This window comes from Morone saxatilis, unplaced genomic scaffold (genome assembly GCF_004916995.1).
Source record: "Morone saxatilis isolate NCDOM2014 unplaced genomic scaffold, NCSU_SB_2.0 Contig24, whole genome shotgun sequence".
Lineage (NCBI taxonomy): Eukaryota > Metazoa > Chordata > Actinopteri > Moronidae > Morone > Morone saxatilis.
This window is the reverse complement of record NW_023339807.1, coordinates 10,574,435-10,588,828: the sequence shown is the minus strand read 5'-3', so window position 1 is coordinate 10,588,828 and position 14,394 is coordinate 10,574,435. Positions and strand designations below refer to the sequence as shown.

Sequence of the window (14,394 nt, the reverse complement as noted above, 5' to 3'; positions counted from 1 at the left end):
TTTTTTTTTTTTCTTCTTCAGTGTGACACCAATAGTAACATATTTATCTGCTTAACTGAAAGCTAATCTGGCCATTAAACCATGTTGAATATTGCATGAGGCCATTGTTAGGGCTTTGAATAGATATTTAATACCTTTTAAACATGAATGTTTGGGATGCTTTACTCAAGCAACATTGTATTAATCTCTAATCATTGTTTTTTGTGTTGATTTCTGTTCTATTCATTTTTGTAAGGATTTCAGCAGACTAGTGGCTCATTTATCACATAACTTTATCCCTGCAAAATCCTTGATTTCTATAATCACCAATAGTCACCGTAGCAAAATACACATACACACACACACACTATGTAAACAAAGAGGGAGAAGTGTATTTGTGCTTGTGTATTAGCATGCATTGTGACTATGTTTGTGTTAGCTGCTTGTTTCCTGTGACTTGCGTCTGGCTGGCACAACTTCTCCACTTTCCACACCGACACAGTGGAATAATAGGTCTTATCAACCTTGCCGCTGACCTTTACATAGATTTGTGTTAACCATTGTGACCAAGGTATAACGTTTAGGGCTAAAGCCAGCTGAGAGAGAGGTAAATTTGGGGTCACAGATGTCTGGATGGAGAGGAAAAACAAAAAGCCTCAGCAATTTTCTGCAAATTCACGGACTGCTGCAAATTGTCCTTCAGAATCAGAATCAGAAGCAGAATCAGAAATACTTAATAGATCCCTGGGGATCAATTAAGTAAAGGGAAAATTTGTTGACATCAATGTGTCCAGAGATTGCATTAGATTTTTAAGAAGAGTCCCATGGCCGTTGAAACTGTAATGATTAAAAATCAGGCTGTTTTGACTTTGTGCAGCAGTACAAATATGTTGGCACTGTAGCTGACCTTCGAGTTTCATGTGGATGCTGTGTGTAAGAAAGCTCATCTGTACATGTATTTTTTTTATTGAAAGGTTTGTAATATTAATGTTGATAATACATTTATGATAATGTTTTAGTCCTATTTTATTGAATCAGTCCTCATGTTCCTTTGTTAGCTGGTACTGATCCTACTACAGGGTATTTGTATGTGTGCCGCAAAATTTAAGGCACAACCTTAAATGACCTTCCACGCCTGTAAGAGATGAGTCTATCCTGGCTGATCCTAGCCACCTACTGTCTAAAGAGTTTAAGTTGCTTCCGTCTGTCGCAGATACCTTCTGCCAAGATTCTCACTAAGTTTTTCTTGCTGCCACTAGCTTTTTAAACAACTTTATGTGATCTTTGTATTGTATTCATGGTCTATTGTTGATACTCCTGCCTGTATAACACATTGCCACTCAGGGATAACAAAGCTATCCTTGATTCCTGATCGTTGCATGTCAGAAGCAGACTTACAATCTGAAAGAAGAAGAAGAGGTTGAAACAATATTTTATCACTCCTGTTCCTGACCCAATGTGTCCATAAGTAACTTTGCAAGTCCAGATTTTTAAGAAGGAATGCAAAATGCAGACAGAAATTAGGTATTTAATTAATTTTACTTTGTGTTTAAATTGCAGTTGAAAATGAAAGGATGGTGAGCTCCCAGGTCTGCCTGTGTAATAGGAGAGGAGGTTGAGGACACAGTTTTTGACAAAAGCTATGTGTTTTACTATGAATTTCTTCTTTTGTTAAGTCTTTGAAACAGTGTGACAGCAGGTAAAACAGCTTTCATACATAATGTTGGGCTGGTCAAACTCTTCTACACTCTTTTTATACTTGTTTATCCTACTTTCACACATTAAACTGTACTTAAACAATGACTACTACTACTTAAAAAAGAGGTAAAGAGGTAACCATTAAAAAGTGTGATGTTCTAACAGAGAGTCGAACTGTTCTACAGATCCATCGTTAAACATATAGTACAGCCAACTCAAATTACTGTTTGATTGTGTTTTACTGTGAGTTTATGTGTAGTTGTATGTGCTTGCACTTTGAATGTGAATTCCTAAAAAACTCTTAACTGTACTAAATAGCATTACACTTACCAGTCATAGAGCAGAACAGGGGGACAACAATATGTAAATGTTTTCTGTAGTGGATCTGCTCCCCTGAACACATTTGGGCTTCATTACCGTCAACATTATTTCCTGTTTGGGGCTATAGTTGATCAGGTTTGTTTTTAATAATTTTATTTATTATTTTTAAATGTAGTTCCAGGTAACTTTAGCTGAGCTGAGCGTATATATACTGTAAGTGGCTATGTTTGTGTACATATAAATTTATCAGTAATGCTTTTTTGATACCCTGGGGGAAATGTGTTACTTATAGCTCGATAGTAGAACACAGTACATCAGAAGTTATCTAATTTACGTGTCATTAAGAACAAGGTCTGGCTGTCACACGTCATTCATACACACAAACAACTGCAGTTTAAAAAAAAAAAGAGGATTTAAAAAAAAAAAAACTTTTATTTGGATAGTAAGAAATTCTTGAGCAGCTTTTCTTCATGGAGCTATAGTTCATCACGGTTGCATCAGTACATTGGAGTTGTACAGCTTTTTCAAGTGTTCTAACTGGCTAGTCCACAGTCTAACACAGCTGGAAGAAAATCATAACAGCAGATATGTACAGTGTACACTGACCTGTCTGTCCCTTCTCTGTGCTTTATCTGTATCTGTGTGACAGCCTTTTATTTACTACTGCTTTCTTTCTGTGTCTCTTGTAATATGTGATGCAAACATCAGCTCCTCTTGAACGGACATAAGAAATCTCTTCACGACAGCACATCCTTTTTCAACTGTCGCATCCAGTTAACGTTCCAGTTTATACAAATTGTTCGATATCCATTTTGCTTATATTGATTATTATGATACCAGCACTCTTTCATGCTTTTCAGCACACAAATGACAGTCTTCAGCACCTGATAGTCGTGCTCCACTCTGTCTGTCCCAATCAGCACGCCTCAGAGCTTCTTCCGCTGCTGGATTCTTTTCTTAGCCCTCCTTGCAACAATTTCTGTTTTGAGATCAGTCGAACTCAGCACATTGTGTTTTTGATGCCAGAGGGTTGACGTGGTGGGGTAAAAAAGACACAGCGCTGCTCATTGGTGACACACTTTATAATAAAGACTATCACTAAAGAATAGTAGAGTCACTATAAGAATAGATGAGCCATTTTTGCAGATGAAAATCTCTGCTTGAAAGAGAAAGGGGGGTGGGGTACCGAGAGAAACGGGAGGGGGGGTGAGGGGTATGGGAAGTCATTAGCCGAGTTAAAAGCAAATTGAATCAGCCCTATGTGCTGTTTTGTAATTTGAATTTCTCTGGCAATTACAGTGGGGAAGTGAATAAGGCAAAGGAGAATGAGGAGCCAGTTTTTGCCTGAGATATCACAGAGAGACAAACGAAGAGTCTCTTTTTTTCCCTCTTTCTCTTACACACACACTTTACTCAACAATCAAAGCAGGTATGTCTGCTCCAGCTTTAGACTCCTGTTCATAATGTAATATTACCACCACTGGGGTTTACGCAATATTCACTGCAGATAATTTGTCCATATCTCTCCCTCATCTTAAAAGCAAATGCACAAGCCACGTTACACTGCTCTACTTGACTGCGTTTTCATTTTGTTGTTCGTTGGTCAATGATCTCATCTTTTCTTTTCTGTGTTGTTTTTCTCCGAGGAGCAGAAGTGAAAATGCATCATGTGAAGCAACAACAAAAGAGAGAGAAAAGAGAAAAGAGAAAATGTGCTGATGTGCTTCAGAAAGGTGTAAAAGGAGTTACATAGGAGAGAATGGTGTTTACACAAGGGTTTTTGACCATGTCCATATGTGAGCAAGATTGTGGAAATGCGTGGATGGGCAATATATGCACACCATCTCTTTTGATTTTGCACGTTAGCACACATACACAACAAAAAAACACACACACCTACACAAAGGAATTCCCATTTTCTTTTTGTATTTTGTTCCTGACACACGATCATATGCAGACATATTTTCACACACACACACACCACACACCACCACACACACCACACACACACACGACACCACACACATATCCACACCTCTTCTAGCTATGTACCATGGTGGCCTTTCCTGCTGTTTATCAAACCAATGTATGGGTAGTTTTCAGCTCCACTGGTCTGAACATATTATTCCATTTCCCTCTTCCCCGCTGCTTAACACACAAATACATGCCTGAGATACACGCATACACGCACACACACACACAACACACACACACACACACACACACATCACACAGGTCTGGCTTGCCTCTTCTCTTCTCTCTCTCTCATCTCTCTCTCTCTCTCTCTCTCTCTCTCTCTCTCTCTCTCTCTCTCCATCCATCCACTGTTCTTCCTACTCGCTCACCAGGAGATACTCTGCTCCCCACAGTAAATCCAAAAGATTGATGTGTCTCCTTGGACAAAATGAGATTGTGTGTCATTACAAGGCATTACACTACAGAACCCCTGAGTAACTAAATTAGCCCTGTATGTCACAGGCAAACACAGTTTACACACACGCACACACTGACAACTGATCGTCTTACAGACTATTTGCACAAACCAGTTTCCTTGATGTGTCTGTCCAAGAGGTGAATGGGCCATAGTTGTCAAGACACAATCATCAATCCAGAGATTAAGCTTTCTTTGTGTGGCTCAAACATGGAACATGTCATTTTGTCTGTGGTGGTGTGTGTTCATATGCACTGCAGTCAGATTATTTTGACAGTTCCACATTTTTTGTCATGTTGGCGCCAGCGCATTGGATTTTAACAAAAAGCAATGGCACTTAGGTCCCTCTTGACTTTTATTTGAGAGATTATTTAGTCTACAGTAAATCAGAAGTGTGCAGGAACTGCAACCCTTTTTATTCACAAGTGTTGAATGATTAACTGTTAACATAAACTTAAATAAAGGCATGATCTTTAATGAACCACAGATGTCAGCAGGCACGTATGATCTGCGGTGATGTTCTGCAACGCCTGTACTCAAGCCTTCTTCGCTATGCCTTTCAATCAGTCAATAAGACTACATCATCGACTGCAGAGTCACGTTGCACTGGCGTGAGCCATTCTTTGTCCATGCAGAGAGCCACCTTGGGTGAGCATGCTGCTGGCTTTGCATTACCTAACATGACATAACTTGCCACTGGACTCTGTGCCCCACCTTATGGGGAACACAGTTCAGGCCACTGATCATGTATAGAGGCATGTAGTCAATCAACCCTGTGAAGTAGGTACTTAGTGGTACCACTAACCAACCAGTGAGTTGGATCACACAAAAAATACATACAGGATGGAGAAGGTCATATTAAGCCTCCAATTAACTTCTCTGATACCTGCAAATATCCCGGTTTAATTAGTCACTTGGCAAGTAAAGTAGTCAGTGTATCAGTGAGACAGTACAGTATGAGTTAAGTCAGCTTCATCTGACACACAGTCATTTAGACAGGTTGACAGCATCGAGAGCCAGTCAGTAACAGAGTACAGTGGTCAGTGAGGCAGGCAGGCAACAAGTCAGATAATCAGCTGGCTAAGTAGAAAATCAGCCAGCCTCCAAGTTTGACTTTATTAATATGTTTGGTGGTCCATAATAAACATCATACCATTCTTGTCCAGTAACAATGTGCTGAGTGATCTAGTACAAACACTGTCTGGAGGTCTGTCTATAGACAAAACAAGAAGCTGGGACTCACAGTAGACATGGGGTTGGGGTTTTACACACATACACGTGCTGTCTCCCTCCAGTCAAAACAACAAGCGAGGCTGCTGTAGTAGTTACAGAAATCCAAGGTCAGCATGTGACACGTTTTATAAAACACACACACTTACACAGAGCTGTTTCAGTGTGCAGCACTGGGAACACGAGACTAAATAAATTTAAGAATTTAGACACACAGCCTGGATGGAACACAGAGAGGAACAGACCCCAGCTGCCTTAGGACATACACGCAGACACACTGCTCTACTCCCAGATGAAAAGAAACATGTACACATGCACACACGCAATGACACATTAATCTGAAATACTTGCATAGATTTTTGTACAAGGTGATGTCCTATATCACCACCATCAACATTGTCATCTTACATCAACAAAGGGCAGACATTGATATTCTTTGTTTGCAATTATCGATCAAAATTGTTGCTCTGGTTTCTCACACAATTAAATTTCTTTGCTTTTTTTCCATAGTGCAGCAATGTCTTTGCATAATCAATACAACATTTCTTTGCTGAAAAGTGAGCCATGAAGGTCAAACTCCACAACAAGCTATAAGCACTTACATTTCTCTTTCCTCCCGCATCCTGATCATGCTTTAATATTAGAACCCTTAATAAGATACAAGATATAAGGAAGTCTTTATCAGTCACGCAAGATCATTGGTATATAAACAGAATGTAGCCGTCTCTAACTCATTCAAGGGTAAATAAGGTTTAGCTGCCAACCATTCTCTGAAAAACTAATCATCCTCTATTCATTGCTCCTAATAGGTCTTTACTCCATTGTGTCCCTATTCTTTGTTACTTGACTCCACATTATTTCGCACCCTCCTCTTTGACTTTGAGATGACACTAACAGTAAACTTACAGGCTTGATGCTTTGTTTACTCATATAATAGCAGTTTTTTTATTTTGTTTGCTCATATACCCACTCCACCTCTCTCCAAGCCTCAACAATAAGTGCAATGAATAATCTTGCTTCATAATTTGCAAAGTGCTTAGACTTCCCCTCACAGTTTAAGCTTTGTTTTCATAATTGCATCTTCAAGCCCACACAATACGAACCCCAATGAACACACAAATGCTCACATAGTCCAATTTGTTTATGCATAGAGCAGTTTTCTAATAATGTGTAGATCCTAAATGTTTATCGTTGAGAAAACCTTTTCCTGCTCAACTCTTTCCCAATCTGTATCTTTAACATACTGCACATGGGAGCCTATCTAAAGAGAGCGTGTGCGTGCATGTGTGAGTGAATGTATAGAGCTCAGGGGTTTCCTTTCTTTGTTACATTTTCAAGGCTGCAACCACACAATAGTCTCTCTGTCTTACACATGTACACACACACACACACACACACAGGGGAGGTAGCCTCTCTCTCATTCTAACACATTGATGAACTACACTGTTGTCAGGTACAACAGCTACCTCTGTGGTTTAATTAACTGGGATGAAACAGAAGGGGGGGGATGACAGAAACAAAGGAGGGAAAGGATGGTGGCTTCATAAGGAGAAATATTTTGTTTTATTTCTCCCATATAACACAGGAGTGTTGTTGATGTAACTGGGTAGTTAGTCTAAGTGCTAGGAAGTCACTGTGTAAATTCAGTCTTTTATTTCTCTTCTCTTCTCTTCTCAGCAATGTGTCTGTGTGTGTGTGTCAGAGAGAGTGACACTGCTCCTCTCCTTCAGTAACTGTCTTTCTAGGGTGTTGACTAGTTGTCGGAGTCTGTTTAAGCTGATGGAGAGGTCGAAACTGCTGATGCGTTGTTGTGATACTGGACAAATGTTAAGCAGCAGCACAATCACACAGCCACATATGAACACACTATGCACATAAATGATGCAAACACAGACACACACTGAAGCAGGCCACTGACTGTCTCTTGAGATTAATGTTGGTGTGATCCACTCAGCTGGGCCTGATCACATTAAGATGGATGGACCCCCTGGTGGTGTGTGTATGTGTGTGTGCGTGCGTGTGTGCGCGTGTGCGTGCGTGTGCATGCAGGGCCCCATCTGTCTGTGTTTTCTCCACAGCTAGGTCCTGTGACCTAGCTGCCATCTTTAGTGCCCTCCACTAGGATAAGCAATACCCTGAGAGGGTGAGATTGATGGATAGATAGCATTATTCTCTTTTGTTAAAAATGCCCTGGGCATTTGGTTGTATTTCAAAATTATATAAGATATATAACATATTGTAGGTGTTTCGGCAGGGTTTCTCACAGTAAATAAACTACAAAAGAGTGTTCTTAAAACTATAGGTTATTTTTCTTAATTTTTTACTGATAATGTTTTGCATTGCTGCCTTTGTCATGTTGGTGGCAATTATCTGCTCTGTAGCCAACAGTAGTGGACTGTGGTAAAACCTGGCAGCATCCTTGTGTGAATATAAACTAGTAGCATGCAGTCGAACTTTTCTTATTTTGAGAAATACATTAAAAGTGAAGCGTTAAGACCATTTTTGTATGTGGACTTGACTGTGAACTGTAATGTCTTTGCACATTCTGAGAAGTAACTGAAGAAGAATTAATTTAGTTTTTTCACTTGATTATACAGTTCACACACACAGGACCCATAGGCATGCAATTGAGGAGAAAGTGAAATTTCATTGAATTGCCAACTAAATATGTAGTGTTTCATCCTATACTTCCCAGAGCACAGAGTGGAAACTATGAGGATACATTGATAGGCACTACTCACCCTTGCAGAATCGTCAGTGTTAAAAGACATTGTACCGTGACTACTAATTGGACAAAATAAATTTGGCAAAATGCTCATCTGGAATGACATGGAACTTACAAACACATCATCTAAACATGAGCACAGTTGTATCTTTGGTTCAGCAGGAGTTGTGTGTTGTTGGCCTGTTTGTGCTGGAGAATCCCTGTTATTTCTCAATGGGTCTGTCACGGACAGAAACAGGATTTACGCTTGTTATCTACAACAGTCTGATTTTATAGTCTCATACTAGCTGCCTTACATCACAGCATTTGGTGGTTATTAATCAATAGTAAGATGTTTTTGTCATTGCAATAGAGTCACTGGAGTGTATAAATCCCATAGCAAACCAATTTTAACATTGTGACAATTTTATTAAAGAGGAACTGGAGCTTTTGATCTTCTTTCTGTCTGAACCACTTGTAGTAGTAGTGCTGTGTTAATAGATGACCATAGATGGTATTTTCTTTGTGAGCAGCTGGACTGTGCTCAGTATATTGGTCAGTTTGATTTGGTTGGGGCTTTCAGTGAAAACACCACTTGGCATGCTATAGTCTACATATTAGATGTTTGTGCTAAGTGTAGCTCCATTGAGAATTAAATGTGTCAGTATTAGATTTCAGCCTCAACTGAGATATACAGGAAACTGAAGCCCTTAAATCTTAAAGGTATAGGTGCCAAACGTATTTGCAACTTTTTTGTGCTATGCTGGAGCACAAATAGCAAATGGTGAAAAGTGATATTTTTTAGATAAAGCAGCTTGGTCTTATTTCTCCTCTCACAAACACATATTTAACAAATTACGCTGTTTAACTTGTGATCACCCAACAGCATGGTTCTGCAACTAACTGAGCTGTTGCCAGAAATGTAAGCCAACAGTGAAATTGTGATTTAAAAGAAGCTACTGTGGTAGCAGTAACAGTGTATATTTTTAACCTAGTATGACAAATTGAAGGTCAGAAATGAAGACCCAATGGAGTAAATACAAAAAGTACTTTCAACAGTGACCTTCCTTCTTCTTTTCAGTAGTGATTCACTGACAACTCTTGAATAAAAGTCTGCTTCATCCTAAACAAAGACTCCCCTAGAGTTGATACCATGCCATGATTGTGGATCTGGTGTGAGGCAGTTTTTCTTCTTTTAATTTCTGCGTATTTAGTTTCTTCTCTTAATTTTTATGCTTCATAGTCTCACTCCGTCCCTTTCATGGTCAATTTGAATTAAGCTTCTCTACGTTTTGTAAAACAAAAAACTGTATTGAGTCTAATCTTTCCGCTGCTTGCCTCGGTCTGAGAGACAGCTGTCCATGGTTATTTTGGAGCTAGCTGCATTCCTTCATAAACAGTTTAGTAGAGAAAGGACAGTTCTGACTCCCTACTTTCTTGTCCCGATTCTGCTCTATTGGGAAAGTGAGCATGAATAAATTGAATTAAAACATTAAAAAGTCTCCTCTTTTTATTTTAACATGCCATTTTCTCCTCAGCCCCTCCCATTTCTACAGTTCAGTTGAGTGAATTCAAGTGAAAATGTTGTTAATAGAATGGTCAGTTTTGAGATTGTAGAGTTGTTGAGTTGTAATGCTTCATTGTGTGTATTTCTTAGTTTTATAAAATACAAAAAAGAATCGTTAAAAGCAATACATATGTACATTGTGTTGGTCACTTTAATGCCTGCCAAGTGTAGTACAAGACCCAAACATATGAATTATGAATGAAAAAGTTAAATTACAGGTTTTTCATAGCATTTTCTAAATGTAGCCCATTTTGCAATTTTGTTTTTACATTCTTTTGAAATATTAGCTTGTTTGAATGCCTTAGCATACAACAAATAGTATGATGAAACACAAAAAAAGATTTCATATTTTTGTGCTTAGTTTTATTCAATCCTGCTCTCTTCCTAAGGCATCCATCCGTTTGTCTTTCTCTCATCGTCTCTCTGTTTATCTGTTTGTGTCCGTCTAGGTGTCTGAATGCATGTACCTACTGTAAGACTAAGCATGCCAGAGGAGACCTGGCCAGCTATCCCATCGAGGAGCTAGCCGAGAGAGCCAGGCAGTCTTTCCAGGGTGAGTACATTGCTTCTCTCACACACAGACAATCACAGCATGACTTTGAGATATAGTATTTATATGCTGCATCATTTAAAAAAAGAGGTACTTGCATAGCATTAAAGGTCACTGATTGTCCAACAATTATACCGATTAATATATGTGATTTATATGCTGTGGAACTGGAAGTGCTGCTCTTGGGTAGTTGAAGGTGCTAATATTGGATAACTAGGTTCTTGGAGAGTTTTGTGCCAGATGAACAGCTGTTGTGCCCTGACATCTGTTCCTTAAGAGTAGACTCCCAGAATCCCCAACCCACAGCAGGCCATGTCTCTATTAGAGCCCAAGGCGGGTCAGTCAAGGGCAAGTCCTGCACATTGACAACACAAATCTCACTTCCACACAATGTACTATATACAGCATATTATCTGTTAATGTTCTGAAAGTTATTTAGCGGACATTGGAACAAATAATACAAATAAACATATTTAATAAAATTCATATCCATGTTCACTTTTTTTGTAACTCACTCACATGATCTCCCCTCCTCTCCTCTCCACTGGATTACAAACCTCCTAGCCTAATTCATGTCAAATGCTTCGTGCCTGGAGTACTCCACAACAAGCTAAGGTCAATTGTCTCATCCTATTAACATTCCATTACTCATGCACATAATTTAAATGTAGTTCAACCTGAAAATTTGACCATGGACATTTTAGAAGTGATTTTTAAATCCTAATCAAATCTACAGCTTGTTTATTCAGTGTCTGTATATAAACCTTATTCCTGCGAGTTGTCAAAGACATGCATTTGACAGCTTAATTGTGTAACTCTTGTGTGCATATTCATAGAATGACTCAAATGTAACCATTTCTAACACTGTTAATGCTAGTAGAAAAACATGCTTCTTACAAACAGTGTTTAGCACATCGCCTCCCTCTGCTCCTTCTGAACATCTCGTTCTTCAAGGTGCTAGCTTTTGGTTACAGCACTGTGAATACACAGATTCTCCTTCTGTACACATTTATATTATTATATTATATTTTTACATGTATCCCATTTGTTTAAAAAGCATAGCCAACACTTGTTGGGCTGTGGTGCAAACCAGTGCCACCTACTCAAAAAACAAAGTGACAGTCAATTGATGAACAGCAGCCTTTTTCATAGCAGATGCTACACTAACAAATAGGGCTGAACAATATGAGAAAATAGTTTAATTTGAAGTTACTTGTATTATTCCCTTTCCAAAAGCAAAACATCATTCTAGAGTATGACCTGCACGACGTTGGATACAGTCAACATATGACTTTCATGCAGGCCAAGTCTATGATGAAATGAGATGAATTGATGTGAACATAATAGATGAAAATAAATATGAATCTTATGGATTTCCAGCCAGTTACAGTAACCCTGCTATTGCTTGGGTCATTTGGCAGTACTGCTTTTAATCTCGTTCATAAGGAGTTATACTCTCGAACATTTCAGGTAGTGATTCCTGCCAGGTGGTAGTTGGCCTGTTGACACATTCGGAGTTGGGTTTTTAGCCATAATATCGTCATATGGGGCCATTGTGTGGTCATTGTGAACTCAAAATAGGTTTTTAGCTGTAATTGAAGAATGAATTGGGCAATTAGAGATTTTACGTACATGTTTACTGAGGCAACATAATGAGTAAACAATAACTACCACAGTACAGGCTATCTTTCCATCTCATCCACTCTGCCTTTCACTTAGTGCCTCAGTCTGAACTTTGAGCGAGAGAGAGGCAGAAATTCTTGCTGGCACAAGAACACACCACTGACACAGTTGCAAATTCTTACAAACCCTTAAAAGTTGTAATGTGTATGACTGTGTATGATTTGGTGTGTCCAAAAAACACAAGGGGTTGTCTTAATACAGATACCAAAAAGAAAGTCATCTTTTTTGGCAGGATCACAGCAGCGATGTGAAGAATTAACATTAGGCTACTTGATACCAGATATTCTACCCGGTATGGATTGGATGCTTGCACATATTTGGTCAGATAGCCTCGAGTGTTGCTGTATGATGTTTGACTCTGCCACAGCAATAGGAAAGATCAACTGTTTATCTGGAGCCGTCTGCTAGCAGCACCTGTCGCTACCAACACAGTGGTCTCGTTGGCATGAATAAGGAGCCAGGGATTTTTTTAAACAGTGCTATTGTCGGTGTGAACATAGCCTCAGTTTATATCTGGGTAATGAAAAACAAGAATATACCCTTGACAAGGACATGGCTTTCTAAGTCCCATCCAGAGCTCTTTAAAACAGCTGCATCCATGCCACTGCAGTGCCCGGGGGTGGGCAGTCAAGGGCAAACTCACCAGCTGCTTGAACCTTAGTGGGTGTATTTGTGTGGGTGAAGATACACCTGCCCTTTACACTTGTTGGAGAGGAGTTACAAGTATGCAGGGAATTTGGGATTTTTAGGAAGAATGTGTTGTGTGACTCACATTGCTTGTATTACTGTCCGGTAATGTAAACATTTCCCCTCGGTGCTACCCTTTTTTTAATCAGTTATCTTAAATACTTTTTCAGTGACAGCCTTGATGAAGAACATAGACAATAGTCATGAAATTAATAAATATATGAATGCAATTCGGGATTGCTATTCTCGAGTCTTCCTTGATAAAAAAAGGCTGCAAGCTATGATGCTAATTTTGATTGGGCCAGTCAGCCAGCGTCGGGTGTCCATTTGATTGGTCTATATCCTTCGGAACTTCGGAAGGACTTACTATGGGATCTCATATTCAAACGCGATTTGAGGTACATACCGCTCTCTTCCCTTCCATGCTGCGAAAAAGAGAGTGAGTGAGTGCCACCAGCCTTTTAAACATACTCTGACATTATCAAATGTACTGAAGACCTGTATAATCTCTTTACACATCAGACGCGTTCTCTGTTCAATGTATCCGCAGGTAATGGAGGCTGGGACTTCAATCCCAGGAAAACTGCACAAGGTTGTGGGTGTGAGCTGATGGGTGGCGGAGTGTGGCTGGTGAGTCTCATATGCATACGTGCTTGTGGGTGTCAGAAACATACTGGGAAACCAGTGATCTTAGCGTGCGGTATGATGTCGTGTGTCGGCACAGAAGTAAGGTATTTCAGCGTGCCTCGTCGTGTCGCCGCTGCTGTGTGTGTGTGCTGTCGTGTCGTGTGTGTGTGTGTTGCTGTGTTGTGCTGCTGTAGACTGGTGTGCTGTGTGTGTGTGTTGTGTGTGTGCCTTGTGTGTGTTGAGAAGAAAACCAGCCAGAAGTAGAAATGTATAACTCAGATTCCTTTTGGGAGATGCGGCCATATTCCTCCAAGACATCCAACCGTCACACGTCAGCATGGAAGGTCTACAACTCCATCACCAGCACATGGAACTATTATGCATAAAAACTATGATGTTAATGACCAATATCGGGTTTTAGTGTCTGATGCATCATATTCTTTACTACTTATTTTTCTATTTTTTACGTTGTGTTTCTAAAACCACTAAATCAGTCCTCTTGTCGGTGCAACTAGCTGAATTGACAGGCTGACTCCCCATCCAAGGCCAATCCTCTGCACATGGACAGCGCTGCAAAAACCTGTAGGGCAAACAAGTCCTCACAACACATTTTGGACCAAACAGCACTTAATCCACAGTCAGCAGGGTAATCTTAAATTGTAAGCATAAATCGGTAACTGAGAATATCATTCTACCAAAGTGCCTGCTCTCAGCCGGTCATGTGATGTCAGGCGTGATTGATCGTGTGACTCAGACCTTTTAATTGAGGTTGTGTCTTTGTGGCTGTGTGTGACTGGGGGGCAATCTGGCTGGTGAACATAATCTATTCCAAGTTCCGAAAATACAATATGGAATACTCACACTGTTGCATGACTCCATGTGGAATGTTTCTCGCTCTCTATCAAAGAGAGCCATAA

The 14,394-nt window shown here is 39.7% G+C and overlaps 1 protein-coding gene across 1 annotated transcript in view; it reads left to right on the top strand.

Annotated features, from left to right (window-relative positions):
• The window catches only part of cdkal1 (CDK5 regulatory subunit associated protein 1-like 1), a gene marked incomplete in the record, with an annotated part of 220,018 nt that overhangs the window by 79,168 nt on the left and 126,456 nt on the right, over window positions 1–14,394 (top strand). Inside the window, 1 exon segment of the mRNA XM_035671969.1 lies at window positions 10,380–10,483. Coding sequence (XP_035527862.1) covers window positions 10,380–10,483 — 104 coding nt within the window.